The sequence below is a fragment of the Arvicola amphibius genome, chromosome 6, assembly GCF_903992535.2.
Source record: "Arvicola amphibius chromosome 6, mArvAmp1.2, whole genome shotgun sequence".
NCBI lineage: Eukaryota > Metazoa > Chordata > Mammalia > Rodentia > Cricetidae > Arvicola > Arvicola amphibius.
In genome coordinates, this window is record NC_052052.2 from 19,305,573 (window position 1) to 19,330,111 (window position 24,539).

At 48.4% G+C, this 24,539-nt stretch overlaps 1 protein-coding gene across 4 annotated transcripts in view; it reads left to right on the forward strand.

Moving 5' to 3' along the window:
• Wdtc1 (WD and tetratricopeptide repeats 1) overlaps positions 1 to 24,539 on the forward strand; it is a 48,516-nt gene that overhangs the window by 20,392 nt on the left and 3,585 nt on the right. For 3 of the 4 annotated variants that reach the window (XM_038333147.1, XM_038333146.1, XM_038333145.1), the window contains 12 exons: positions 209 to 292; positions 6,876 to 6,922; positions 7,296 to 7,407; positions 11,712 to 11,899; positions 13,813 to 13,995; positions 15,394 to 15,488; positions 16,035 to 16,150; positions 17,890 to 17,962; positions 18,504 to 18,612; positions 19,540 to 19,713; positions 22,666 to 22,901; positions 23,677 to 23,848. In XM_038333147.1, the coding sequence (XP_038189075.1) occupies positions 209 to 292; positions 6,876 to 6,922; positions 7,296 to 7,407; positions 11,712 to 11,899; positions 13,813 to 13,995; positions 15,394 to 15,488; positions 16,035 to 16,150; positions 17,890 to 17,962; positions 18,504 to 18,612; positions 19,540 to 19,713; positions 22,666 to 22,901; positions 23,677 to 23,848 (1,589 nt within the window). The remainder of the gene's footprint in view (positions 1 to 208; positions 293 to 6,875; positions 6,923 to 7,295; positions 7,408 to 11,711; positions 11,900 to 13,812; positions 13,996 to 15,393; positions 15,489 to 16,034; positions 16,151 to 17,889; positions 17,963 to 18,503; positions 18,613 to 19,539; positions 19,714 to 22,665; positions 22,902 to 23,676; positions 23,849 to 24,539) is intronic. The other variant, XM_038333148.1, reaches the window with a different exon arrangement.

The window sequence follows — 24,539 nt, forward strand, 5'->3', positions numbered from 1 at the left end:
AATATATTGGAGATTAGAGAGATGACTCAGTGAGTTTAAAGCACTAACTGTTCTTCCAAAGGTAGACTTGCACTTACCAGGCTTGCACATTGTGCATAGATGAACATGGAGACAAAACACCCATTCACATAAAACACATTTTGAAAAAGAAAGCTAGATATTAAATAATATTGAACCAAAGAAACCACAACTTCATTTCTGTCCCTAGGAACGGGGTGCCCTGAGCTTTGAACGGCGATATCATGTCACCGATCCATTTATCCGGCGGCTGGGCCTGGAAGCAGAGCTTCAGGTAAGAGATCCAATTTTCAGCTAGGCGGTGGTGGCACATGCCTTTAATCCCAGCACTTGAGAGGCAGAGGCAGAGGCAGGCGGATCTCTGTGAGTTTGAAGCCAACCTGGTCTATAAAGCGCATTCCAGGATAACTCCAGGATTTACACAGAAAAACCATGTCTAACACCAAAAGAGGGAGTAAAAGAGAGAGAGGTGGAATTTGCATCCTAGATCCACACAGCCTGTTTCCATCCTCTGTGTGCAGAAGTCCACCTGCTGTGCCGGGGTTCAAGGTGTGTACCATCACACTTACCTGGGTTTGTGTTTTTCATTAGGTGTATGTGGGTTCATGTGTGTACAGTTACTCTTGGATGCCAAAGCATCAGATTCCTGTAGAGCTGGAGTTATATTGTGAACCACCCTAAGTGAGTGCAGGAGCTGAACTCAGTCAGGGCCTCTTTGTGAGCAGTGTGTACTTAATTGCCAAGTCCTCCAGCACCGGATTTTCTTAATATTATTCTTAAATTACATGTATTATGCAGTCATCCCCTGCTATGCTTTTGGGGGAAGGGTTTCTAGAACTTCTCACAGGTACAAGTATCTTCAAATGCTCAAGGTTTTATATAAAATGATGTATCATTTGCATATAACCTGCAAACATACTCCTGAATACTTTACACCATCTTTAGAGTGTTTTTAATACCTAATACAATCCTGTATCATTTAGGATAATGATGAGGAAAAAATGTCTTTACATGTTCAGCACAGATGCAAATGCCATAATCCTGACTCCTGTTTTCCCCCTGTGCCTGGTTGAAGCTACCATCAGGAACCTGCTAGTACTGGAGCCAATTACATATCTCACCTTCTCAATTTGCCTTTATTTCTTTTCTCTTGTTACTATTTCTGAAACAGTATTTATTTGTAGCCTAGATTAGACTTGAATTTACCCAAGACTGTTGTTGAACTTCTGACCCATCTGCTTCTACGTCCTGTGTTGGAGTTGGAGGTGTGGGCCACCAGGCCTGGTGGTGATTGCCTTTTATTTCCGTTTTGTTTCTTGTGTAATTTGAGCATAAATTCAAATTAGACGGAGTCAAGTTGGCATGTCAAAGAAGCACCGTAGCCTGTCTATAAACTGTGGCATGGAAGTGGCAAAGTGGGCCTTACATTGTCTGTGTCTGTGCTGCTCTGAGTTGTCATGCGCCTTTTTGTGTAGAGACAGAGTTTTAGATCTCTCTGTGTACCTAAGAGTAGAGCAGCGGACTTACAGCTACTCAGTGCTGTCAGTCTCTTGGGACAGGATTTCACAGTATACCCCAAAGCTGCCCTTGAGTTTCAGATCTTCCTGTCTCAGCTGCCTACTGCTGGGATTAGACACAGACCTCAGCAACACTGGGTAGCTGTTTAGTTTCTCTTTTAAATTTTTACATTTATTTATTGTGTGTGTGAGTGGGGCACACACACCTGTGGAGGCCCAATGACAACTGGAAGGAGCCATTTCTCTCTTTCCCTGTGCAGGTCCCAAGGACCAAACTCAGGTGTAGGCTGGGCAGAGGGGTGCCCAGACTCTGAGCCCTCTCCTCTGCCCTGTTCTTTTCTTTTCTCACTTTGCTTTCAATGTTACATTTATGTCATCTTTGCCAATTCAAGGTCATGAGATTTTATATTTGTGTTTTTGTCCAATAGTTTTATTGTTTTAGAGAGTAGGTGTAGGTCTTTGATCCATATGTATGTGTATGTAAACAAAATTCAGTAAGGAGATCCATTGAGGTAGGAATCGCAAAAATAAGGTCCCTAAGGGTGACCCAACTTCATCCTTAAGGTTTTAGTTGTGAACCTAGCCTTGAATACTGAGGATCTGCAGCCTGGCACTAGATTCTTTGGTTGTTCATGATGGAGTCCCGGACAAGCCCAGCACTTGCACATCTCAGGCCAGTGCTGCGCTGCTGAGCTGCATCCCCACCCCATGTGGCGTCCAGTTGTCCCAGCACCATTTGTTGCAAAGACAATTGAATTGTATTAAGAATCCATACGTATAAAGCTTTTTGTTAACTGTTAGCCTACAGCATTGACCAAAATATCTGTCCTTATCCCACTGTGAAGCAACTTGGGAAATTAGGGCATGTGAGCCTTCCAACTTTATTCTTTTGCAAGATTGTTTAGCTATTCTGAGTCCTTTGCATTTCCATATGAGTCTCAAGTACACTGCCACCTGTTCTTATAAATAAAGTTTTATTGGAGCACAGCCACACTCATTCATTTATGTATTGTCTGTCTGTTTTAGTGATTCAACAGCAGAATTGAATGATTCATACAGAGACCATATGGTATACAGAACCTAAAATATCTATTGTTTGGCCCCTTACAGAGAAAGTTGTCGACGCTTCCTTTAGATAATGAAGTAAATTCATGTTGCAGTCACCTGAGAAGGAAAGTAGGAAAGCGTCTCTAATTCCCTCACGTATTCAGGCAAACAGAGTGTGCACTATGTATGCGGGCAGTGTATCTAGACCCTGGAGGGAAGCAGCAGTGGGGACGGCCTGTCAGGAGAGGCAGTCACAGAGGTCCCAACACCTGTTTTATGGTTTCATAGCACTCAGCCACTGCCTGACTAACCTGGCTGACCTGTGTAGCGATTTCCCTCTCGCTAGAGTTCCCTGTATTATTTACACAGTAGCATTCACATGTAGAAACATGCCTACTATATGCTCAGTGCTTGGTAGAAGTAAAGCGTAAAAAGACTGCAGGGGTATGTAGTAGATGCGGGCTCAGTAGAAGGAAAAAGCACCTGTTGTGAGTTAGGGCTGTCGCCTTCCCTACAGGAATTCCTGCTACATCAGGAATTGAAGTATGTAGCTATAGATAGATCATTTCTTGTGGTAGTAGTGGTTGATTCTTTTCGTTTTGTTTTGCTTTGAGACAGGGTTTCTCTGTGTAGCTCTGGCTGTCCTGGGACTCACTCTCTAACCAGGCTGGCCTTGAGTTTACAGAAATCCTCCTGCCTCTGCCTCGTGAATGCTGGCATTAAAGTTGTGCACCACCACTGTCCGGCCCAGTAGTGGTGATTGAACCTAGGACTCAGCATATGCTAGGCAAGTACTTTATCACAGAAAGAAAAGGAGAAAGAGAGAGAGAGAGAGAGAGAGAGAGAGAGAGAGAGAGAGAGAGGTACTGTTTAGTTGATATATATGTATATTTCCTTTTTCTCTTTTTCACTCCTCTCTCCTTTGTAGATCATAATGGCACAAGAGTTATTTAATGTCTCTGAGATTTAGGAGTACTGAGATCATAACTAAATGCCTATGACTCTCTAGCGTCATCATACGTGGGTGCTGGGAACTGTACTCCCGTCCTCTGGAAGAGCAGCCGGTTCTCTTAACCACTGAGCCATCTCTCCAGCCTCCCTCCACATTGTTTTTTATTTGTCTCTCTATTAAGTCCAGACTGTCCTAGAACTCATTATGTAGATCAAGCTGGCCTCAAACTCACAAAAATCTTCCTGTCACTGCCTCCCCCAAGTGCTGGGGATTAAAGGCATGTATGTGCCAACAAACCCAGCTTTCCACATGAGTTTTTGAAACAGGGTCTCTCACTGAACCTGGAGCTCCCTGATGAAGGCTAGATTGGCTGATCAGCGAGATGTTGGAATCTGCCTGTCTTTGTCTTTGCCCTTCCCTCTACCTGAGGCTATAAGTAGGTGCCACCATACCCTGCTTTTACATGGATTTTGGCTATCTGCCAAACCTGATCACCTACGTCCAGTTGGTGTAAGGAGAAAATTAACTTCTATGAGTTGTTGTCCGATTGCTCCATCCCTGTGCATAGCACACATGTACACACATATGCACATATCCAAACATACATGCTAAATGAATGTCTATGTTTGGAGAAATGTCTCAGTGGGCAAAGTCCTTTGCTACCAAGTTCAAGGAACTGGAGCCCATATGGTAAAAGAGAACTTGACTTGAGAAAGTTGTCCTCTGACCCTCTGTGGCCCATGTCCCTCCCAGAAAGTAAATACATAAACATAGCTTTAAAAAAAAATGAATAAATAGCCAGCCGGTGGTGGCATACACCTTTAAATTAATCCCAGCACTTGGTAGGCAAAGACAGGTGGATCTCTCTGGGTTCGAGGCCAAGCCTGGTCTACAGAGCAAGTTCCAGGACAGCTAAGGCTTTAGGACGGAGTAGAATTTCTTGCTATTCCCAGTTTCTTAAGGCAGCTGCAACCTTGGCTCCTGGCCCTTTCCCCTGCCTCGTAGCCAGCAGTGGCTGGTAGTCCTTTTGCACCTCATCTGCCTACTTCTCTGTAGCCAACACAGGTCTCTGAATGTAAGGATTCGTGTGATTGATTGAGCCCGCCTAGACGGTCGAGGATCATCTTCCCATCTCGGAGTTCTTTACTTTAACCACATCTGCAGAGTCCTTTTTGCCACCTAAGATAACACTTGCAGGTTTCAGAATTATGGCCGAACATCAACAGGAGGCCATTATTCTGCCTACAAGTACTCAGCTTTGCCGTCACTAAGTGACAGTCATTCAAGGCCCTGGGTGGAGCAACTGTGACTTCAGGCACAAGGATAGAAATGATTTTGACCCAGATACAAGTGTGGGGTTGCAACCAAGAGAATGAGAAGGCAAGAGGCCGTAGGTCAGCAGGTGGCCTGACAGGCTCGGGCAGAGGGTGTTTCATTGGTATGTTCAAGTGCAGAGCCTGGAAGGAACGAGTTCCAGCGGGGGGGGGGGGGGGGGGGGGGAACAGATCTGTGCTGGGAAGAAGACAGACTCTGGCTCTTCTGCGTGGACAGCAGGGACAGATGTGTCCGTACCTTTCAGAGCCCCTCACTAGCCCCCTGCATTCATTCAGTCAGTTAAGCAGTAGATACCTGCTAGGCACTGTGGCTGGCCTTGGAGATGCAGTGCAGTCCACAGAGCCTGCTTTTGTAGAAGGGAACAGTCCCAGAGCTGCAGAGCCCTAATGCAGGGTGGCAGTAGGCTCCAGCAGGAAAGGCAGTCACCACAGCATAGGCGGGGCATCTTGAAGAATGGCCCTGCTCAGTGACACCTGAAGAACATGTTGGAATCACTGGTTTGGATGCTTTGGACCACAGGTAACAGCCCACTTTTAATTGTCTTAAATGAACTGAAGAGATAGGCAGTGGTGGCGCAGGTCTTTAATATCTCCCCTCCTCCCCACCTCCCCACACTTGGGAGACAGAGGCAGGTAGATCTCTGAGTTCTAGACCAGTCTAGTCTGCAGAGTGAGTTCCAGGACAGGCTCCAAAGCTACAGAGAAACCCTGTCTCGAAAAACAAAAAACAAAGAAGCAAATCAGAGGGGCAGGAGGAAGTAGGTGTCAGGGTTTGTTGCTGTAGTCAGTCTGGCTTCATTTTAGACTTTGTGCTCAGCTAGCTTCTGGGTGCATTTTGCCCTCGGGCTACTTTCCCTCAAGGTGGCAGCTTGTGCCACAGTTTCAGGATCCTGTCAGTCACAGACACACCCCTGGCCTGCAGGAAAGCAAGGCCCCTATGTATTCCAGCTTCCCCGGGAGTGGGAAGACTCTTTCTCCAGTAGTGCCTGTCACCTGTTCCCATCTTGACATCTGATTCAGGGTCTGTGTTCATCTCTCAGTTGATCGCTGTGGCCAGATAAATGTTACTATTGTCTACATACTGTTTGGCTTAGGCCTAATTCCTGAACCCTTCACTGTGGCGAGAAAAATGGATTTATGCTTCCCAGGATGCTTGGTCTGATTTCAGGCAGGAAGCTGATAGCCCAGTGGCAGTCATGCTGCTCTTAGGGAGGAGGGGTGAAGAGACAGAAAGATTGCCTAATCCTTTCATTTCTCTGCTGTGAGCTGTGGGGCTGCCCCTTAAGATTTATTGTTTTATTTCATGTGTATGAGTGTTTTGCCTTCATGTGCCTGAGGTCAGAAGAAGGCACCAAATCCCCTGGAACTAGAGTTACAGGTGGCTGTGAGCCACCAAGTGGGTGCTAGGAATCGAACCTGGATTCTCTGCAAGAACAGTAAGTGTACGCCCACTTTCTCTCCAGCTCCCCCCCTTCAAGTAAAACCCTCAAGATAAATACTCTAGCCCAGCTTAGCTTTCTGCGTTAATCTCCAGGTTCTGGCTTTGGTAGGGAGTGAGGGTGGAAGATAAATGAGTGAACCGCGGAGCTGCAAAGACACCGCAAACATTCTGTCCCTGAACTTGTCCCCTAAGGGAGCTGCAAAGACACCGCAAACATTCCGTCCCTGAACTTGTCCCCTGAGGGAGCTGTACCTGTGCCTTCGGGATGGGGCAGAAGTTTTTGGTTTTTATTTCTACTTATTCATGTATGTTTTTTCCTGCAAAATGGGATGATAAAGTCTGCCCTTTATAGCTCAGATGTTCATTGTCAACTGAGACTTTGTGAGAAAGTCCTTTATATGCTGTGAGACACAGGATATAAAGTTCTGTTTAGTCTGACCGCCACATGTCCCTTACAAATACTGAAGGAGAGACTGGTTTGCTTGCTTTATCCCACTTCTAGGCATTGTGCTTCCCAGGAGACTGTCCAATCAGCTCTCTTCCTAACCCTCTGTTCCCTCCTCCAGGGTCACTCTGGATGTGTCAACTGTCTGGAGTGGAATGAGAAGGGAGAGTAAGTATGTGCTAGAGGGGCCAGAGAAGGGGTCAGGGAGGTTGGGAGAAGAGGGCTCCTCACTTTGGGACTTCCAAGGAGATAGACTACTGCCCATGACTGCCAACACAGTAAACTGTTATTAACCCAAATGCAGATGGAAGTTTGGATGAACGTCCAGACCCTGCTTTACTTAGGTTGGTGTATTGGGAGAACCTTGAAAAATTCTTAGCCAAGTGAAATAGAATCTACTAATATTTACAAGCTAACCTTAAACTCTGCAACATCTACTGTCCTTTGAGTTCTATGTGCCTACCTCCTTATCCTCTGGGAATGGGGATAGGGAAGAGGCACCCTGGGAACTTGAAGTCAGAGCTCCTAACTCTGCCCACAGCTTGCTGGCTTCTGGTTCCGATGACCAGCACACCATTGTGTGGGACCCACTGCATCACAAGAAGCTGCTGTCCATGCACACGGGGCACACAGCAAATATCTTCTCTGTCAAGGTAAGACACACCCCGCTGGGCAGAACTGGGCTGTGGGCGTGGCTGTGGGCGTGGCTGTGCTGGTATAGTGCGTACTGTGGATCCTAGACTTGCAGCTGTCCCTGTGGTCTGAGTATTAGAGAGTGAGGCTTAAAGCCTGTCTCTTTATGTTCTTCTCAGAACCAACTGGCCAGCTCAAGATCCATTTCTATTTATTACATTTTTATCTTTTTGTTTGTGTGGTGGTACATGTGTGTTGTGGTTTACATGGGTGTCCTGGTATATGTGGAAGTCATAAGAAAACTAGGTGGAGTCAGCTTTTGCCTTTCACCCTGTGGGTCTTGGGGTTCATGAAGATCATCCGGCTTGGTGGCAAGTACCTTTACTCATTGAGCCATCTTGCTGTCCCTCCATCCATTTATATTTATGTGAGTTAGCATGTCTCCTGGCTGGAAGTTGTAAGAGCAAATTCCTTGTCTTTTCTAAGCCTGTTTCCTCTAATGAAAAAAAGGAGCAGCTAAGGAGTATCTTCTAAATTCATGAACAGATGAATGAGTAAGTTAGACAAATGGGCAGGTAGGACTGAGAGATGGCTCAGCTGTTAAAAGCACCTGCTGCTCTTTCAGAAGTCCTGAGAATCCAGTTCCCAGCACACCATATGGTGGCAGCTCACAGCCACTTGTAACTCTTAACTCCAGCATATCTGACCCCCTCTTTTGGTTTTTGTAGTCTCTCTCTCTCTCTCTCTCTCTCTCTCTCTCTCTCTCTCTCTCTCTCTCTCTCACACACACACACACACACACACACAGATTTGAATTTTTTCAAAGAGATTTTTTATTTGTATTTTATGTGTATGAGTATTTTTGTCTGCATGAATTTTTGTGTACCACATGTGTGTACAGCACCCAAAGAGGCCAGAAGAGGGTATCAGATCCCCTGGAACTAGAGCTACAGGTTGTGAGCCACCATGTGTGTACTGGGAATCAATCCTGGGTCTCTGGAAGAGCAGCCAGTGTTCTTAACAGCTGAGCCATCTCTCTAAGCCAATATTCTTAAAACCTCAAAATATTTTTTTAAGATGGGCATGGTGGCAAACTCCTTTAATCTAGCACTTAAAAGGCAGAGACAGGCAGATCTCTGAGTTCAAGGCCAGCCTGGTCTACAGAGTGAATTTTATGTTTGTTTGTTTTTGGTTTGGTTTGGCTTTTGGAGATAGGGTTTCTCTACATACCCCTGACTGTCCCAGAACTCACCTTGTAGAGGAGGCTGGCCTTGAACTCACAGAGATCTGTCTCCCTCTGCCTCCCCAGTGCTGTAATTAAAGGTGTGTGTCAACAACACCTGACTAAGATTTTGTTGTTGTTTTTGTTTAATAAAAAGAATAGAGCCTGAGAGATGGCTCGGTGATTAGGAGAACTTACTGCTTGTGTAGAGGATCAGAGCTGGTTTCCCAGTACTTCTATGGAGCCCACTATTGGCTGTAACTCCAGTTCCTCCATATAAGATAAAAATTAAACTCCTAGCATAGATTTTGTAGCTTTGCTATCCTGTCATAGGAAATTAATGGAACTCAGCTGAGAAGAGGTGGGCAGGAGCCTATAGACCTTTGAAAGCCCTGCTATGTGAAATTTGTCTTTTTCCTTTGAGACAAGTCTCATGTAATTCCAACTGGCCGCGAAACTCAGCTTGTAGCTGAGAATAACCTTGAACTCCTGATCCTCCACCTCCTTCGAGTGCTCTATAAGAAGTAAGTTTGTTTGGTGCTGGGATGGAACCTCTAGCACTTCGCAGATGCTAGGCAAATACTCTACCCACAGAGCTATAGCCTGAGTCTACAGTCTGCTCCTCTCTGGAAACTTGCTGTCTTGATCCTAGCGAGCAAATCTAAAAGCAGGTGGAAAGGACTGTCTGCTTGGGGCTTTATGAAGAAAGTTGTTTATTTTTTTAATTCAGGGTCTCACTCTGTAGACCAGACTGCTCTTGAATTTATAGAAATCCACCTGCCTCTGCCTCCTGCATTCTGGGATTAGAGGCATTTGCCACACGTCTGGCTGAAGAAGGTTGGACAGCCCTTTGGGTGTTTATCAGGGTGCGGGGGTCTCTGTAAGTGTCAGACAGGGAAACGAACCACGATGAGGTGAGAATGAGAACTTGGTTTAGATTGACCTCGTCAGCCTGGATCAAGACTTTGGGGAGTCTGATGCCAGGTGGCTTATTCCCAATAAATTTAAACATGGTATAATTTGGAAAAAAATAGTTTCCTGGTATAATACAATCCCTGGTCCACAAGGAGGCACAATTGCATGGAAACTCAACTCAGGGTACATGCCATCTCTTCTGAGAAGATGGCTTCTAGAGATAGGCTGCCTGTACTAACTAGCTTACAGGCCTAGGGAAGGCTCTGACCTGGTCTTAGTCATACGGATATCATAGAGGCCATTTAGGCTGTTGGCCACTGCTGCTGGTCCTGGTTGTGGGAGTTTGGGGGAGCCTCTGGCTATACAGTATTGCAGGGTCATTTAGATTATTAGGTATTTTTCTCGAAGCAGAACAACTACAGCTTGGCTCGTGACTCTACTGACCAGCCCGTACTACATAGTAAGACATACACACACTTACTAGTCCTTGGTGCGAGACACAGCTCTTTATCTGCTTCTTCTGGCATTTTGATGTTTTGAGAATACATTTCTAAAAGTCTGTGATTTATGCATGTGTGTGATAAGGGAGAGGGGTCATGGGTGCAGGTGTGTGGAAGTCAGGACAGCTTCTTGGATTGGTTGACTCCTTCTTGTGAGTCCCTGGGGTTGGTCCCGGTTCACCAGGATTGTATGGGAAGTGTCTTTATCCACTGAGCAATCTTGCCAGCCCTAGTTTTTCGTTTTTGATTGAGGTAGTCAAAACACCAACCATAGGCACTTACAGTATTTTACCCATGAGCTCCCCCCCGTGGCAACCATGGTACATTACAAATGTGGCTGCAGTGAGGGCTCACCTGTTTGTGCTGTGGCTAGCTGAGATCTGTGCTACCACCAGACAGGACTACAGATTGCTTGCTCCTAAAAATAGGGGTGTGTGTGTGTGTGTGTGTGTGTGTATGTGTGTGTGTGTATCCCTTTTCCTAATGAGGGATTAGCAAAGCAGAAAACGTAATTTCTTCACTCTTCCAAATAAAAACTAAAAAGAGAGCTGGGGTCTAGCTCTGGTTGAGCCCTTGCCTAACATTCTCCGTGCAGGTGTCTGTCCCCATTACAAGGAAGGAGGGGGAGAGATACTCAACTGATAGCCACACCAAATGCTTTCTTCCTCAAGTTAGGAAGATAAAGCTGTGTCCTATTTGTCCACGAGGCCACATTTGCAACTGCTTTGTTCTTGCCACGTGTCACCTGGAGTGCTGTGTTCTCCACTTCCCTGGGCGATGGCGGTCATCTTTACAGTGGCCAGACCTTCCCCACTGTCCGTCCTCTGAGCTCTTCCCACTCTTTGTCATTACAAGGAGCGCTGTGCTGAGCATTTTGCCCAGATCCTTTCTTTTGTTTTATTTCTTTGAAGTGAGAGTTTTAGGTCAAAAGAAAGGAATAGGTTTGTTGTAGTTCTGTTTTGTTGCTTCGTTGCTTTTTGTCTTTTGAAATGAGGTTTTTCTGTGCAGCCCTGGCTGTCCTGGAGCTCACTCTGTAGACCAGGCTGGCCTTGAACTCACAGAGATCCACCTGCCTCTGCCTCCCAAGTGCTGAGGTTAAAAGTGTGCTCCACCACTGCCCAGCAAGATAGGAATAGTTTCTAGTCTTTGTTACCTGATTCCCCAATTTTTCCACAGAAGGAGTTGAACATTTTAAACATCTCTTAGCCCATGACCCTTGAAGGTATTTTTCTTTGTGCTAGGGGTTGTCTTAGTTCTTCCACATCCCGTGTGAATGTTCGGCACAGGATGCACTCCCAGCCTCCCAGTTGTAATGCGGTTGTTTTCGGTATCAGCAAGGAAACGTGTTGTTGACTGGTATTTGGAAATCCTTTGTAAGTAAAGTAAAGATTATGGTCCACTCGGCTTCTGCTTGGAGAAGACATAGAGGAAGGGGGCTTCTTAGGTAAAGCAGCTTAGTGTAAGTCATGACCACCCTAACCACATGAGCTTGTATATAAAATATCTTCATTTTAACCTTGAAGGCTGGTAGGCTGCTGCTTCCCATCCTAAGTTATTTTGGTGAGCTTGATAAACTTATTTTCTTAAGTGTCTTGAGAGGGAAAGGATGTGCTAACATCCAGGCCAGTCTCCTTCGGTAGCCAGCTCCACCCTGACTCCTGCCAATCATGCAATTTCTTCTGAGCAGTTCCTGCCTCATGCCGGAGACAGAATCTTGATCACTGGGGCCGCTGACTCCAAGGTCCATGTCCATGACCTGACAGTAAAGGAGACGATCCACATGTTTGGAGACCATACAAACCGGGTGAAGCGCATTGCCACAGCACCCATGTGGCCTAACACATTCTGGAGCGCTGCCGAGGATGGGCTTATCCGGTAAGTGTCTCTGCGTGAAATGGCGTGTCCTCTGCCTCGGTGGCAGTGGCTTGTGCCGCCCTCCACAGACCTGGCACCTCTCCCTACAGTTCCAGTGTCCTGTTCGGCTGCATATTTGCCTCTGACCTTTTCAGACAAAGATGGTGCTATTGCCCCTCTTTCCTTTTTGGAGTGCTGGGACTCAAACCTAGGACCTCTTGCATACCAGATAAGTTTTCTACCACTGAGCTAAACCACCACCATCCCTTTTCATGGGAAGGATTGGGTGTTGAGACAGATGTTGCTCTGCAGTCCGGATTGTACTTGGGCTAGAGATGGTCTTTCCCCAGCCTCTCGGGTGTTGAGACAAGCGTGCTCATTCTCAGAGGCTGCCACTCTGTTGTTTGGAGAGAGATGGCCTTTCTGTTACTCAGGCTGGTTTCCAACTCCTGCCTCAGTGGAGCCCCTGTGCTTTCTAAGCAGATGGGGTTACAAGAACAGCCCAGCATGCTCTGTGATAGCGCCACTGCCTTGCTGTATCTGCTTCCCCTCACTTCTCCAAAACTGCTTCAACTGGGCACCCTTTCTTATCTTCTCTATGCTGCTGTAGAGAACCTTCTAAGTAATGTGTAAACTCATAACAGTGTAGTTAGAAGCAGACCTCTGAAGCCAGGCAGAACAGGTCAAATTCTAGTTCTTTCAGTGTTAAGTCTGAAAAGGCCACTTTACCTCTGAACTTCAGTCTCTTCGTCTCTAAAATAGGAATAATCGTAATATCCCCTTTGTTGATCTGAGTATGACAGTGGAGAACATGCATGTAAAACACACACGGTACTTGAATGGCAGCCTGGGTCAGTGGCGTGTTCAGGAAGCACTTGCTGACCTGTTCTCAGGGCCAGCCGGGAGGAAACCAAGCAACATGAGAGCATCAGGTAGAAGAATCCCAAGGACCTAGACTAGGCACAGGTAGTGGAGACATCCTAGCTGTACGTGATCATAGCTGGGCCTTCTAGAGCAGACGAGGGGTGGGTGGGCAAGAGGTGGCAGGTGGACTCGCTACACATATAGGGAGATAAAAGTCGCATACAAAATGCTGTATTGTAGGCTGGGGACACAACTCAGTAGTAGAGCGCTCACTTAGCATACTTGAAACCCTAGCCCGTGAAGAGGGGAGAGAAGGCTGATTATAACTACTAGACCACAGAGAAAGCTGGTGTGTGAAACTGGGTCTTAGGAGTCGGACTGTGGGCTTTCATAAACTCAGGCTGTCCTCACTGTGTAACCTAGGCCTTGAACTCATGATCCTCCTGCCTCAGCCTCCTGAATGCTAGGGTTACAAGCATGTGCCATGACACCCAGCTAACAAAATAGTTTACATGCCATACTCATAGCAGGTTGTTCCTGCTCCGTACTTCGTAGCTGTGATACCCCAGATAGTTTATTTAATTTCTTGGTGCCTCTGTGTTCTAGTGGCACAGGACTGGTGGTTCACATGAAACACTTAGAGTACTGGATGAACAGCGCAGTTTCCCTCAGTATTTTTGCAGTCACTGGTAGAATAGCAGTAGCTGTAATGTTGACATTTATAAGATCTGAACTGTAGTATATACTGTAAGGGATTAATTTAGGATAAATCAGAATGTGTTAAGAAGCCTACTATAAAGCCAGGTGTAGTGGTGCACGCCTTTAATCCCAGCACTTGGGAGAGGCAGAGGCAGATGGATCTCTGTCTCTGAATTGGAGGCCAGCCTGGTCTACATAGTGAGTTCCAGGATAGCCAGAGCTACACAGTGAGACCCTGTCTCAAAAATAGAAGAAGCTTACTATAGGCAACTGGCTCGCAGTAGACACCATCTCCTCTTGCATTACAAGGACTTGGTTCTCCCTGCTTTCTGCATAAGAACCCTAGCCTCTAATTATGTCTTCTCTCACAGCCAGTATGATCTTCGGGAGAACAGCAAACACTCAGAGGTGCTGATTGACCTGACGGAGTACTGTGGGCCGATGGTAGAGGCCAAGTGCCTCACAGTCAATCCCCAGGATAACAACTGCCTGGCAGTAGGGGCCAGTGGGCCCTTTGTGAGACTTTACGACATCCGAATGATCCATAACCACAGGTACGACCAGTAGCCCTGTGGGCAAGACACGTTGGCCCTTTCTCTTATAGTAATTTGCCTGTAATTCCCTCCCATGGATCACTGTGTGTCTCCTGATAGTTATCTCACTGTTTATAGTTATTTACCTGTGTGTGGGTCGGAGGGACATAGTTTCACACGTGCCATGGTGCATGTGTAGAGGTCAAAGGACCAATTCCACCATGTAGTCCTGGGGTCGCACTCGGGTCATCAGACTTGGCAAGTGGAGCCATTTCTGCAACCCCAGAATAAGCCTTTTATTTTCTCCCCTCTCCCTTGTTTTTTGTTTTTTGAGATAAGGTCTTGTTCTGTAGCCTTGGCTGGCTTAGAACTCACTATGTAGACCAGACTGACCTTGAACTCATAAAGACATGCCTACACTGCCTCCCACATGCTGGGATTAAAGGCACAGGCCACTGCATCTGACCACAGAGTTAGTGTCTTACATGTGTAATATTTTGTATGTATAATTTTATTTATTTATTGTGATACTGGGATTAATATGAGACTATGCACGTGCTAGGCAAGTACTCTACCACTGAACAACATATTTGCCCATATTTTACTTAAGAGAAAAGTTCATAGAGCTGGAGAGATGGCTCAGTGGTTAAGAGCCGCTCTTACCAAGAACCAGTATTTGATTTCCAGCACCCACATGGTAGCTCACAACTCAAATTACAGGGGATCTGACATCCTCTTCTGGCCTTTTGGGCAGAGCACCTTTACTCACATGCGCATTCCCTCATGCAGAAGTAGTCACATCATCTTCCAAGATTTATTTATTATGTATACAGTGTTCTGCCTGCATGTACACTTGCAGGCCAGAAGAGGGCACCAGATCTCGTTACAGATGGTTGTGAGCCACCATGTAGTTGCTGGGAATTGAACTCAGGACCTCTGGAAGAACAGTCAGTGCTCTTAACCGCTGAGCCATCTCTCCAGCCCCAAAATAAAATATTTTTAAACAGAAAAGGAAAGGTAAAATCACGAATGGCGGCACACTACTATAATTCTAGCACTTGGGAGGTAGAAGGGAAAGGAACGAGGTTCAAGGTCATCTTTTCTACAGAGCTGAGGCTGAAGTCATCCTCACCTAACTAATGTGAACCAGTCTCAGAAAAAATAGAAGGAGAGGGTGGGCTCAGACCCGAGCTGTATTCACAGCCTTGACTTTTCTTGATCCTAGGACAGGTCTAGCCTGCTCTACTTTACTGGTGAATATGTCCATAGGCATCTAAAGAGCAAACCTTGGAGTGGCCTGGCAAGAAGAGAGATGCCTTCTCTAGCTCTGGGGACACAACTGTGGGTGTCCTGTGAAGTGTGATCCACCTAGCCAGGGACAAAGCTAGAGCTTTAATCTGCCTGATTTCCTTCCATCAGAAAGAGCATGAAGCAGAGCCCCACTGCCGGCGTGCACACCTTCTGTGACCGGCAGAAGCCCCTTCCGGACGGTGCGGCGCAGTATTATGTGGCAGGTAGGGCCCATCCCGGCTCTCAGCTAGACCGTGGCTCTTTCTGGGGACTGTCCATAGGGGCAAAGGGGAACAACAGAAAATTCAAAAATATGCCGGGCAATGGTGGCACATGTCTTTAATCCCAGCACTCGAGAGGCAGAGACAGGTGTATCTCTGTGAGTTCAAGGCTAGCCTGGTCTACAGAGCGAGTTCCAGGACAGCCACGACTATTACACAGAGAAACCCTTTCTCAAAAAACAGTCATCATCATAGAACTCTAGAAGCTAAGGAAGGAGGTTCAAAATCACAACACTAATCTGGAATAACTAGTAAATGTGAAGCCAGTCTGGACTACATAGCGAGACCCTGCTTCACGTACAGAATGACTCAGTGAGGGAACACGCATAAGTTGCTGGCCATTGCCTATGCCAAGCGCTCGAAACTCTCTCTGCCTCCATGATGAAATTGAATGCTAGCATTTTCAATTCGGCTGTCTTTACACTGTCCCCTGCCTCCATAAGCGAGTCTGGAAGTTTCATCTTAGAGTTACTGTATTCTTCATGACAGGTCACCTGCCGGTGAAGTTACCTGACTATAATAGCCGTCTGAGAGTGCTGGTTGCCACTTATGTGACCTTCAGCCCCAATGGCACAGAGCTGCTAGTCAACATGGGAGGAGAGCAGGTAGGCTCTGCTGCCTGGTGAGACTCTCCCACCAGCATGCTGTCTGTCTTAGCAGATAAAGCAATAGCTTCCTTGTAAATGGCATTGTGACATGTGAGAGTAACATGGTATCATGCAGATTACAGCAGAGTTACCCTAACCTAGTCTTTATTTTCCTCTTTTTAAGTGAACTAGACAGATAAGATATTCTGGATAAGAATGTAGGCTTTGATCTGCCTCATTTGGTCTGCCATGAGGAAGATGGCTCCTCAGGTAAAAGTGCTTGCTATTCGGAGCTAGAGAGATGGCTCAGCAGTTAAGAGCATTGGCTATTCTTCCAGGGCTTAATTCCCAGCACCCACATTGCAGCTCACAACTATCTGTGACTCCAGTTCCTTATGCCAGTGTACATAAAATAAAAATTTTAAAAAAGTACTTACTGTTCAAGTCCTCAGATAGAAGGAGAGAACCAACTCTCAAGTTACCTTCTGGGACTGGAAATGGTGGTGCACATACCTTTAATTCCAGTAGTTGGGAAACAGAAGTAGGCAGATCCTTGGGAGTCTAAGATGAGCTTGATCTTAAATCTTACATCTTGAGTCTCAGGCTAACCAGCACTACGAGAAACAAACGGGAAAAAGTTGTCCTCTGACCTCTGCCCAGGCCCTATGTCATGTGCACCCTGCATTCACATGTGCATCATACACTCATGTTTTAACAAGAAGATAAAAGAGAACATACACTTGGAAATTGACAGACCATGGGTTAAGGATGTTACTTACTTGACAGAGTGCTTGCCTAGCATGCTCAAAACCCCAGTTTGATCCCTAGCACCACATAAACTGGATAAACCAGGTATGGTGATACATGCCCTGTCTGACGGGGGCGGGGGAGAGAAGGAGAGAGAGAGAGAGATGATGCTGGGCTAGGTGCGGTGAAACCTGCAGCCTCAGAACTCAGGAGGCTGATGCAGGAGATAGAGACCTCAAGGCCAGCTTCAGTTTCATAGGAAGACTTGGGCCCGATCGATATGCCCATTCTCAATAGCCAACCTGTTACTTACTAGCTGTTACAGTGACTTCAAGCAGTTGTCTATTTTTTTCCTGAGCCTCAGTTTCCTCTCCTGCTGTTTTCTGAAAGCAGACAGGGAAGTGAGGCAGTGACCCATTGCAAAGCAAGGTGTAAATACACACACAGGAGAGGGGCTGGAGGATGGGTGAGCGTTGGCCTGTGGCCGCATGAGGATGAGTGGAAAGCACACCTACATGGTCTGAGTCCTGGCTATGCTGTCCTTTACAACCCTGGGAAAGCGTGAGATTCTGAGTCTCCGTTTCTTCATCTGCAGAAAGGATGATGATATTAATAGCCTCTTCAGTTAACTTTCTGGAGCAAGTCCATATAGAACATTTAGCAGAATTCTGGAACAAAATAAGCATTAAATAACACTCAGTAAGTATTAACAACAGATAATGTTTACTTCCTGAGGGAGGTAATTGGCAGTGTCGCTGTTAGGATCTTATTTAAGTCTGTGCTCCCAGTTAGTAACTTATCCCAGCCAGGGCTCTGAGTACATCATCCAGCTACCCCAAGAATCAAAATTAGGAAGAGTTCCCTGCTTATGGTTCATTGCTGGGAAACCTTGCTAGCTCTGAATCCGTGCTCGGTGTTCTCAGTGAGTTAGGACCCTGGTCTTCAAGCTGCCGAGACCTGGCCTGTGCTTCGGCTACAGCTCACCTCATGGCCCCGTCTCTTCACTCCAGGTTTATTTGTTTGATCTGACTTACAAGCAACGACCATATACCTTCCTCTTGCCTAGAAAATGCCACCCAGTGGGTAAGTTCTGCCCTTGGGGAACCTCTGCTGAGGTGGGTGGGATCTTGAGTACTGTCACCTATGGAGAAGCCTCCGACCTGTGTCCATGTACTCGAAAAGGAGCAGATCTCCACAGTGACCTTGTGAGAGGATGATCACAAGAGGTCGGAGAGGTCTTCCCAAGGCTTTGTACCCCACCCCCAAGGAAGATGGCTTGGCTCTTAAGAATTTGAAAAATGTTCTCCTTCTCATCCTTTCTAATAGATTTCTTGGGTTACAGCTGATGCGTGCCAACCCACTCCCAACCCCTCCCTCCCTCCCCAGACTCAGCAGTGGGAAATGTCAGATAAAAGCTTTGTCCTCTTTAGCCAGCAGAGGGCGCGCAGGTTTTTCTTTATACCATTGCCTGCCTGCCTGCCCTGATTTGCTTTCTGGGGCTGGGTTTGACCTGGGAGAACAGTCTCACAATGTAGCCATCAGATCCTATGATGGAAGCCAGAGGGATGCAGAGGAAGGAAGCCTCCTCCTGAGTTGTACTGTTTCTTTCTTTTCATCCTGCCAGAAGTCCAGAATGGCAAGATGCCTACCAATGGTGTGTCCAATGGCGTATCTAATGGCCTACACCTTCACAGCAACGGCTTCCGGCTGCCAGAAAGCAAGGGGTGTATCAGGTGAGGCCAGCTGACCTCTGTGGCCATCCATGTCTTAGCTGCACCTTTTGGACAGGAGGAAGAAACATGTCCTGTAAACATCTCTTCTGGGGGCTGGAGAGATAGCTCAGCAGTCAGGAGCACTAGCTGCTCTTCCAGAAGACCCAGGTTCCATTCCCAGAGCTACACAGCAGCTCACAATTGTCTATACCTCCATTTCCAGGAGATCCAGTGCCCTCTTCTGGCCTGCTCAGGCACTACACACACATGGTACACATTGATAAAGGCTAAACACCCATAACACAAAAATAAATCTCAATCAAAAGTTATAACACACATACCCCTGCCTTCCAGAACCCAGATGTTGGAGATTGGGCCAGAGAGGCTTCTTAGAGTGGCTAGTGTCCCTGTGGCAGCTTCTGTCTGGGAGGCTACAACCCCCAGACTGGAGCTTGTCCTTCTGTACAGTGCTTGGGTCAGGGTCTGGAGGCATTGAGCCTTCCCCCACCCACATGGTCCTCCTGGTTATAGTATTTCCCATCCCAGAACATATTCCTGCCTCAATTCTTCCCACCCCTCTCTTGGCCTCAGATGTTGGAATTTTCTAGTCCCTGAGAAGAACTGAACTCTCCATAGAGAGTCATGGGAAGAAGAAGGATGGTCTAAGGTTAATTCAGGTAACATCAGTGGCTGGCACCTAAGCCCAAGCATTTGATTGTTAATTGCTGTATGCCTGTCCAGGCATCCTTACTCCTGCCTCCCTTTTACTGGCTCACAGTATTTGGATTGTACACATTTTCTCTCGTGGTAATAGGTAGTAACAATCTCAAAGTGAGAGCGGCTTTTTCTGAATAGCAGTGAGATCCTAAGGTCCACAGAACTATGCATGGCCCTTGGGTAGCGCTACTAACCTTTAACTGGTCTGGCTTGGCTCTCGTCCCCTCGCAGCCCCCAGGTGGAGCTGCCTCCATACCTGGAACGCGTGAAGCAGCAAGCCAATGAAGCCTTTGCCTGCCAGCAGTGGACCCAGGCCATTCAGCTGTACAGCAAGGCTGTGCAAAAGGCCCCTCACAATGCCATGCTCTATGGGAACCGAGCTGCTGCCTACATGAAACGCAAGTGGTGAGTGGGCACCGCAAAGGGACCTGGGTCAGAACGAGGACTGAAGCAAGTGGACCATGGAACCAAATTGCTAAGGCAACCAGAGAAGGTGGCATCGGCAGCCTGCTGCCTCTTGGGGCTCCTTGAATGTAGGCCATTCTTTCCCACCTCTAAGGCCGAAGGTAGCCGGGTCCATATTTTAAGCAGCAAGAGATTAGTGGTCGTGTTCACAGGAAATTCGGCGCTTTGTTACAGCGTGTGAATGAAGTGGGGCTTGAGACATTGTTGATACTGATTACTAGAGAATCTGGCCTTGAAAGAACAATGGAGTCTCGGTAGATGCAACTGAGGAGCTTGGTGAACTCAGTTTGTATCCTCAAAAATGTTTCTGCAGCTAAATGGTCCTGCATCTATTTTCTGGGTTCTTAGAGCCACTCACTGGACCAAGTACAAACTAAACCTAGAGACCGGAAGTCAAGTATGGATTGTGTTGGGTTACACTGGCCGGAGGTAAAGGGGTAGGACCGTGGCCTAAGAAGCCCCTCAGACCATCAGGGCTTCAGTCAGTACCGTCAGACAAGCAGGCACGCAGACCCCATCCCCCAGCCAGGGCCAAGACTAGAGATGGATAGAGCTGGGCCCACAGCCATTTCTGCTCCGTCTGGCATCCGTCGGCTCTGCCCAGACAGACAGGCCAGCTGGTGTGCCATCGTCTGGCTGAAACTAGGCAGGCCTGGGGAAGCTTTAAGAAACCCACCCAAGTCAGCAGGATGGGGGCGGGGAAGATGCCACACACACAGAAGTCAGCTTAAACATCGGGAGTTTCCCCAGGCATCGAGTGGCACCCAAATTCAAAAGGACTATTTGGGGATATCTGAGGTGTGTCACCTCTCTGTTCCAGTGGTGGGGTAGGACATGGCGGCCCTCATCTCAACTTGACCGGGAGCTCTGCTTCAGGTCGGTGTTGTTGCTGAGAAAGTTGGTGATTTCCTCCTTCACAGCTTTTTTCTGAGCTCCTACTGTGTGCTAGGTACTGGGCAGACAGCTCTGTCACTCTGAGACCATGTGCCCTGGAGTGCCCTGGGCAGCTGCTGGACAAGGATAAAGTCTGACATAGTTGAGCATGAAAGCTATGAAAGATGCAGGAGGCAGCAGGGCAGGTAAAGTGCTGTGGGCATCAAGAGGAGTGGAGTCGCCTCAGCTCAGGATCACGGAAGCCTCAGAAAGATGTGGTGTCTGAATGGGCTCCAAGTGTGGGCAGCTTACACAGGAGATGAGGGGGAGGAGAGGACTGTGGGGAAGGACATTGCAGGGAGATGAGATGGTGTGAACAAAGGCGTGGGGGCGGGGGACCGACTGAAGAGCCTGCTTCAGAACAGCAAATCCATTTGGCTGGAGGAGAGGGTTCTGGAAAGGACTGGCAGGGGATGAGTCTGTGAGGTAGCCTGGGGCTTGCCTGGAAAGGACTTGGAATGCAGAGGGTGGCGTTTGGCCTTGATTCAGTGTGTGCCGGGCAGCTACTGGAGAGATTGAGCAGGGATGTGCAGAGGGCTGTCTTTTCAGGGAGATTGATCTGCTGTGCATCTAGGATTGGTGAGCCCTGGGGCCAGCCTGCTCTTTTTTTCCCATCCCCACATGCCTGCCAGTGACCCTAAGAATGTCACATTCTGTCCCAGGCCAGTCTCCCCAGAGCTGCCATCTGCTCCTGGAAACAGACCACCCTCTAGCTTCTGGCTGGTCTCTGGTCTGGCTCTTGCTAGGAGCTCAGAAGGGGCACCTTGCAGGCAGTAATTGGGTTTCCAAACAACGCCTGCTCCTTCGTCACAGCCACTCATTCTGACGCAGTGCACACCATCAAAGCAACTCTGTTTTCTGCCTGCCCCACATTGCTTAGCTGTTGGTTCCTGGTCCCAGTGGCTGCTCCGAAGGCTGAGTGTTCCTTCTGGCGACCTGGCAGGAGCAGGGTCAGGAGGCATCATCTATGACAGGCTGACTGGAGCCGCACAGGAATACTGTGAACTGTGCCCTTGGTGGAGGGTTCACCGGCTTCAGGGTAGGCCTAGCCCAGCCCAGTGGCAGGGTGGGCAGGGGGAAGGCTTTCTTCCCCAGCACTGAAAAAAAAAAAATACATGTTTCTAAAGGGGAAAGTGACCCTTGCTGCTGCTTGGCTCTACAGATGAGAGGCAAAGATGGGTTTCTGGCAACAGGGGAGGCATGCCTCCTTGTCCTGGCTCAACATAGGAAAACGAGGGCTTCTCCCTTTACCCCCTCCAATAAAAAGCGTCTCCCCTACCCTTTATTCATACTTTTCCATTGGAGAAATGAGTAGAGAGGATTTGGAACTCCTGGTGTGCACAGCCCCCTCACCATCAGCTTCCAGAGAGCTGACTTTGCCAGACAGGCCCCATCCTCCAGCCCCAGGAGGTGGAGGCCACAGCTGCTGCAGATCAGTCAGCCAGGACAGAGGGGGGTCTGGCTGAGGTCGCTGCCTGCTGGTCAGACCCTGAGCCCCAGGCCTCGCACTTCTGGCTTCTCCAGACCACAGAACTGTCCTTGAGGGCCCCCTGCCTTGGACATAGCTTTGAAGGCCAGCAGGGGGATTTGAGGAGGTGGATGAAGGAAAAGAGAAGGAGGGCTTGGGGAGTCTGAGGTGGGCAAGATGCCAGGCCTTCTGCTGCAGAGCTGCGGGTGCCTGAGGTGAGCCGTGCACAGTTGCCGTCTGTGCCCAGCAGAGGGCAGCCCGACACTGCTTTTTACTGTCTTAAACCTCAGGGTTCCTGGCTTGCTCCTTAGCTTGCTGCATCTCCCAGGGAGGGAGAGCCGGGCTTAGCCAATGCTTCCAAGGTTTCCGTCTCCTCCCCCTGAAGTGTGTTAGGGGTGAGCTAGAAGTAGCCAAAGAAAATGGAGACTGAGTAGGAACCTTGTGTCTGCGATGTGGCCTCACCTCTAATCTATATTCCTCTACCTTCCCAGGGACGGTGACCACTATGATGCCCTCCGGGACTGCCTCAAGGCCATCTCCTTGAACCCTTGCCACCTGAAGGCACACTTCCGTCTGGCCCGGTGCCTCTTTGAACTGAAGTATGTGGCCGAGGCCCTGGAGTGTCTGGACGACTTCAAAGGGAAGTTCCCAGAGCAGGCCCACAGCAGTGCTTGTGACGCGCTGGGTCGGGACATCACAGCTGCCCTCTTCTCCAAAAGCGATGGTGGTGAGTGCGGAGCAGAGCATGCTGTGGATTACCTACTTGGGGCTACATGATGCGGGCAGGGCCTGGCTCTGCAATCAGATCCCCATGGCCTAAGAGAGCCTGCTGACCCTGAAACTCACTTTCCACACCTGAAGAGGGGGATGGATGGTCAGCACCTCGCTTGAAAGCCTCTGCTGAGGGTAGTGAGAGCGCTCACGACACCAGGTACCGAAGTCATCTGAGCCCAGTGCAGGCTGTGTAGGCTGCAGCTGGGCCTTCCCACCTGTCCCCAGGCGGGGCCTTGGCAGCTCACTGGGCTGAGGGGGCGAGCGCTGTTTGGTATCTTTATTGCAGTCTGTGCAAGTGCAGCAGGCGTGGTGGCGAGGGCAGTGGAAATGCCTTCGTTCCCCACTCAGCCCTACTAGGTAGAACTGTGTGGCCACAGATATGGTGTAGCCCCCCAGACCAGTGTCATCTGCAAAGGGCCCCAAAGCCTGTCTGGTTCCTCTCGCCAGAGTTGTAGGGAGAGCTGGGTCATGGTGATGTGGGCCACAAACACAGAAAATGGCCTCACTGGAGGCAGATAACTAGCATGGAGTTTGTCCTTTCGATGAATGCTCTTCAAGTGGGAAGCATGACACATATCCATCCCTACAGCCTTCTCTCAGTTTCCAGAGTGAGGGTGCAGGCCGACAGCCTTATGTTGCCAGTACTGGGCTACAGACCACTCAGAGCTAGAGGGAGCAATGAGGAACTGGAGGGAAGCCTCTCACCTCTCCTCGATTTCCGCCCCCAGAGGAGAAGAAGGCAGCTGGTGGTGGTCCAGTTCGCCTTCGGAGCACAAGTCGCAAGGACTCCATCTCGGAAGATGAAATGGTGCTGCGGGAACGGAGCTACGACTATCAGTTCCGCTACTGCGGCCACTGCAACACCACAACAGACATCAAGGAGGCGAATTTCTTTGGCAGGTCTGAGGCCCTGGACAGGAGGAGAGTGCATATACAATTGGCAGCAGGAGTTGGGGGGGGTCACACGGGAGGTGTAGACTTTGTGGCCACTCACTGCCTGGCTCCTCCTCTGTCCCCTTGGGGACCTCTGCTGGCCTCTGTTTCTTGGTCTATTCATGAAGCCAGCGGGAGCCATGATGGACTGGCCTGAGTACAGCATCCAGCGCTGTACCTGGAGCAGTCTCCTCCCCCATCCCCACTCTGCCTAGCGTCCTAGAGCTTGCCTGTTGGCTTTAGCTGGACACTTAGAGCTTTCTTTGCCACTGAAAGGGGAAGCGAGGACTATGAGAGGCTGGGCACCTCAGACCATTGTGCTCAGGACCGTGCCCTAGGTCCTGAGGGACAGAGCCCCCACCCCAATCCCCATCCTTCCTTTGTTTATACCCTCTGGGTGGGTAAGCCACATGGACATAAATCAAGAGTTTCTACCAAGACCCCTCTAAATGTCAGCAGTAGGTGTGGGCCGTGTTGTGGATGTACCATAGGATTTGGTAGTTTCAGATCGCTGATGGAGGGCTTAGCTAGATGAGGATGTTCTTAGAGACTAAGATAGATACAAGAGTTGATCCTACACCAAGGATGTAGTGATGTACCATGGGGTACTGCAGCACCATCTTGGAGGGACCCAGAGAGTCACTGATGTTGGATTTTT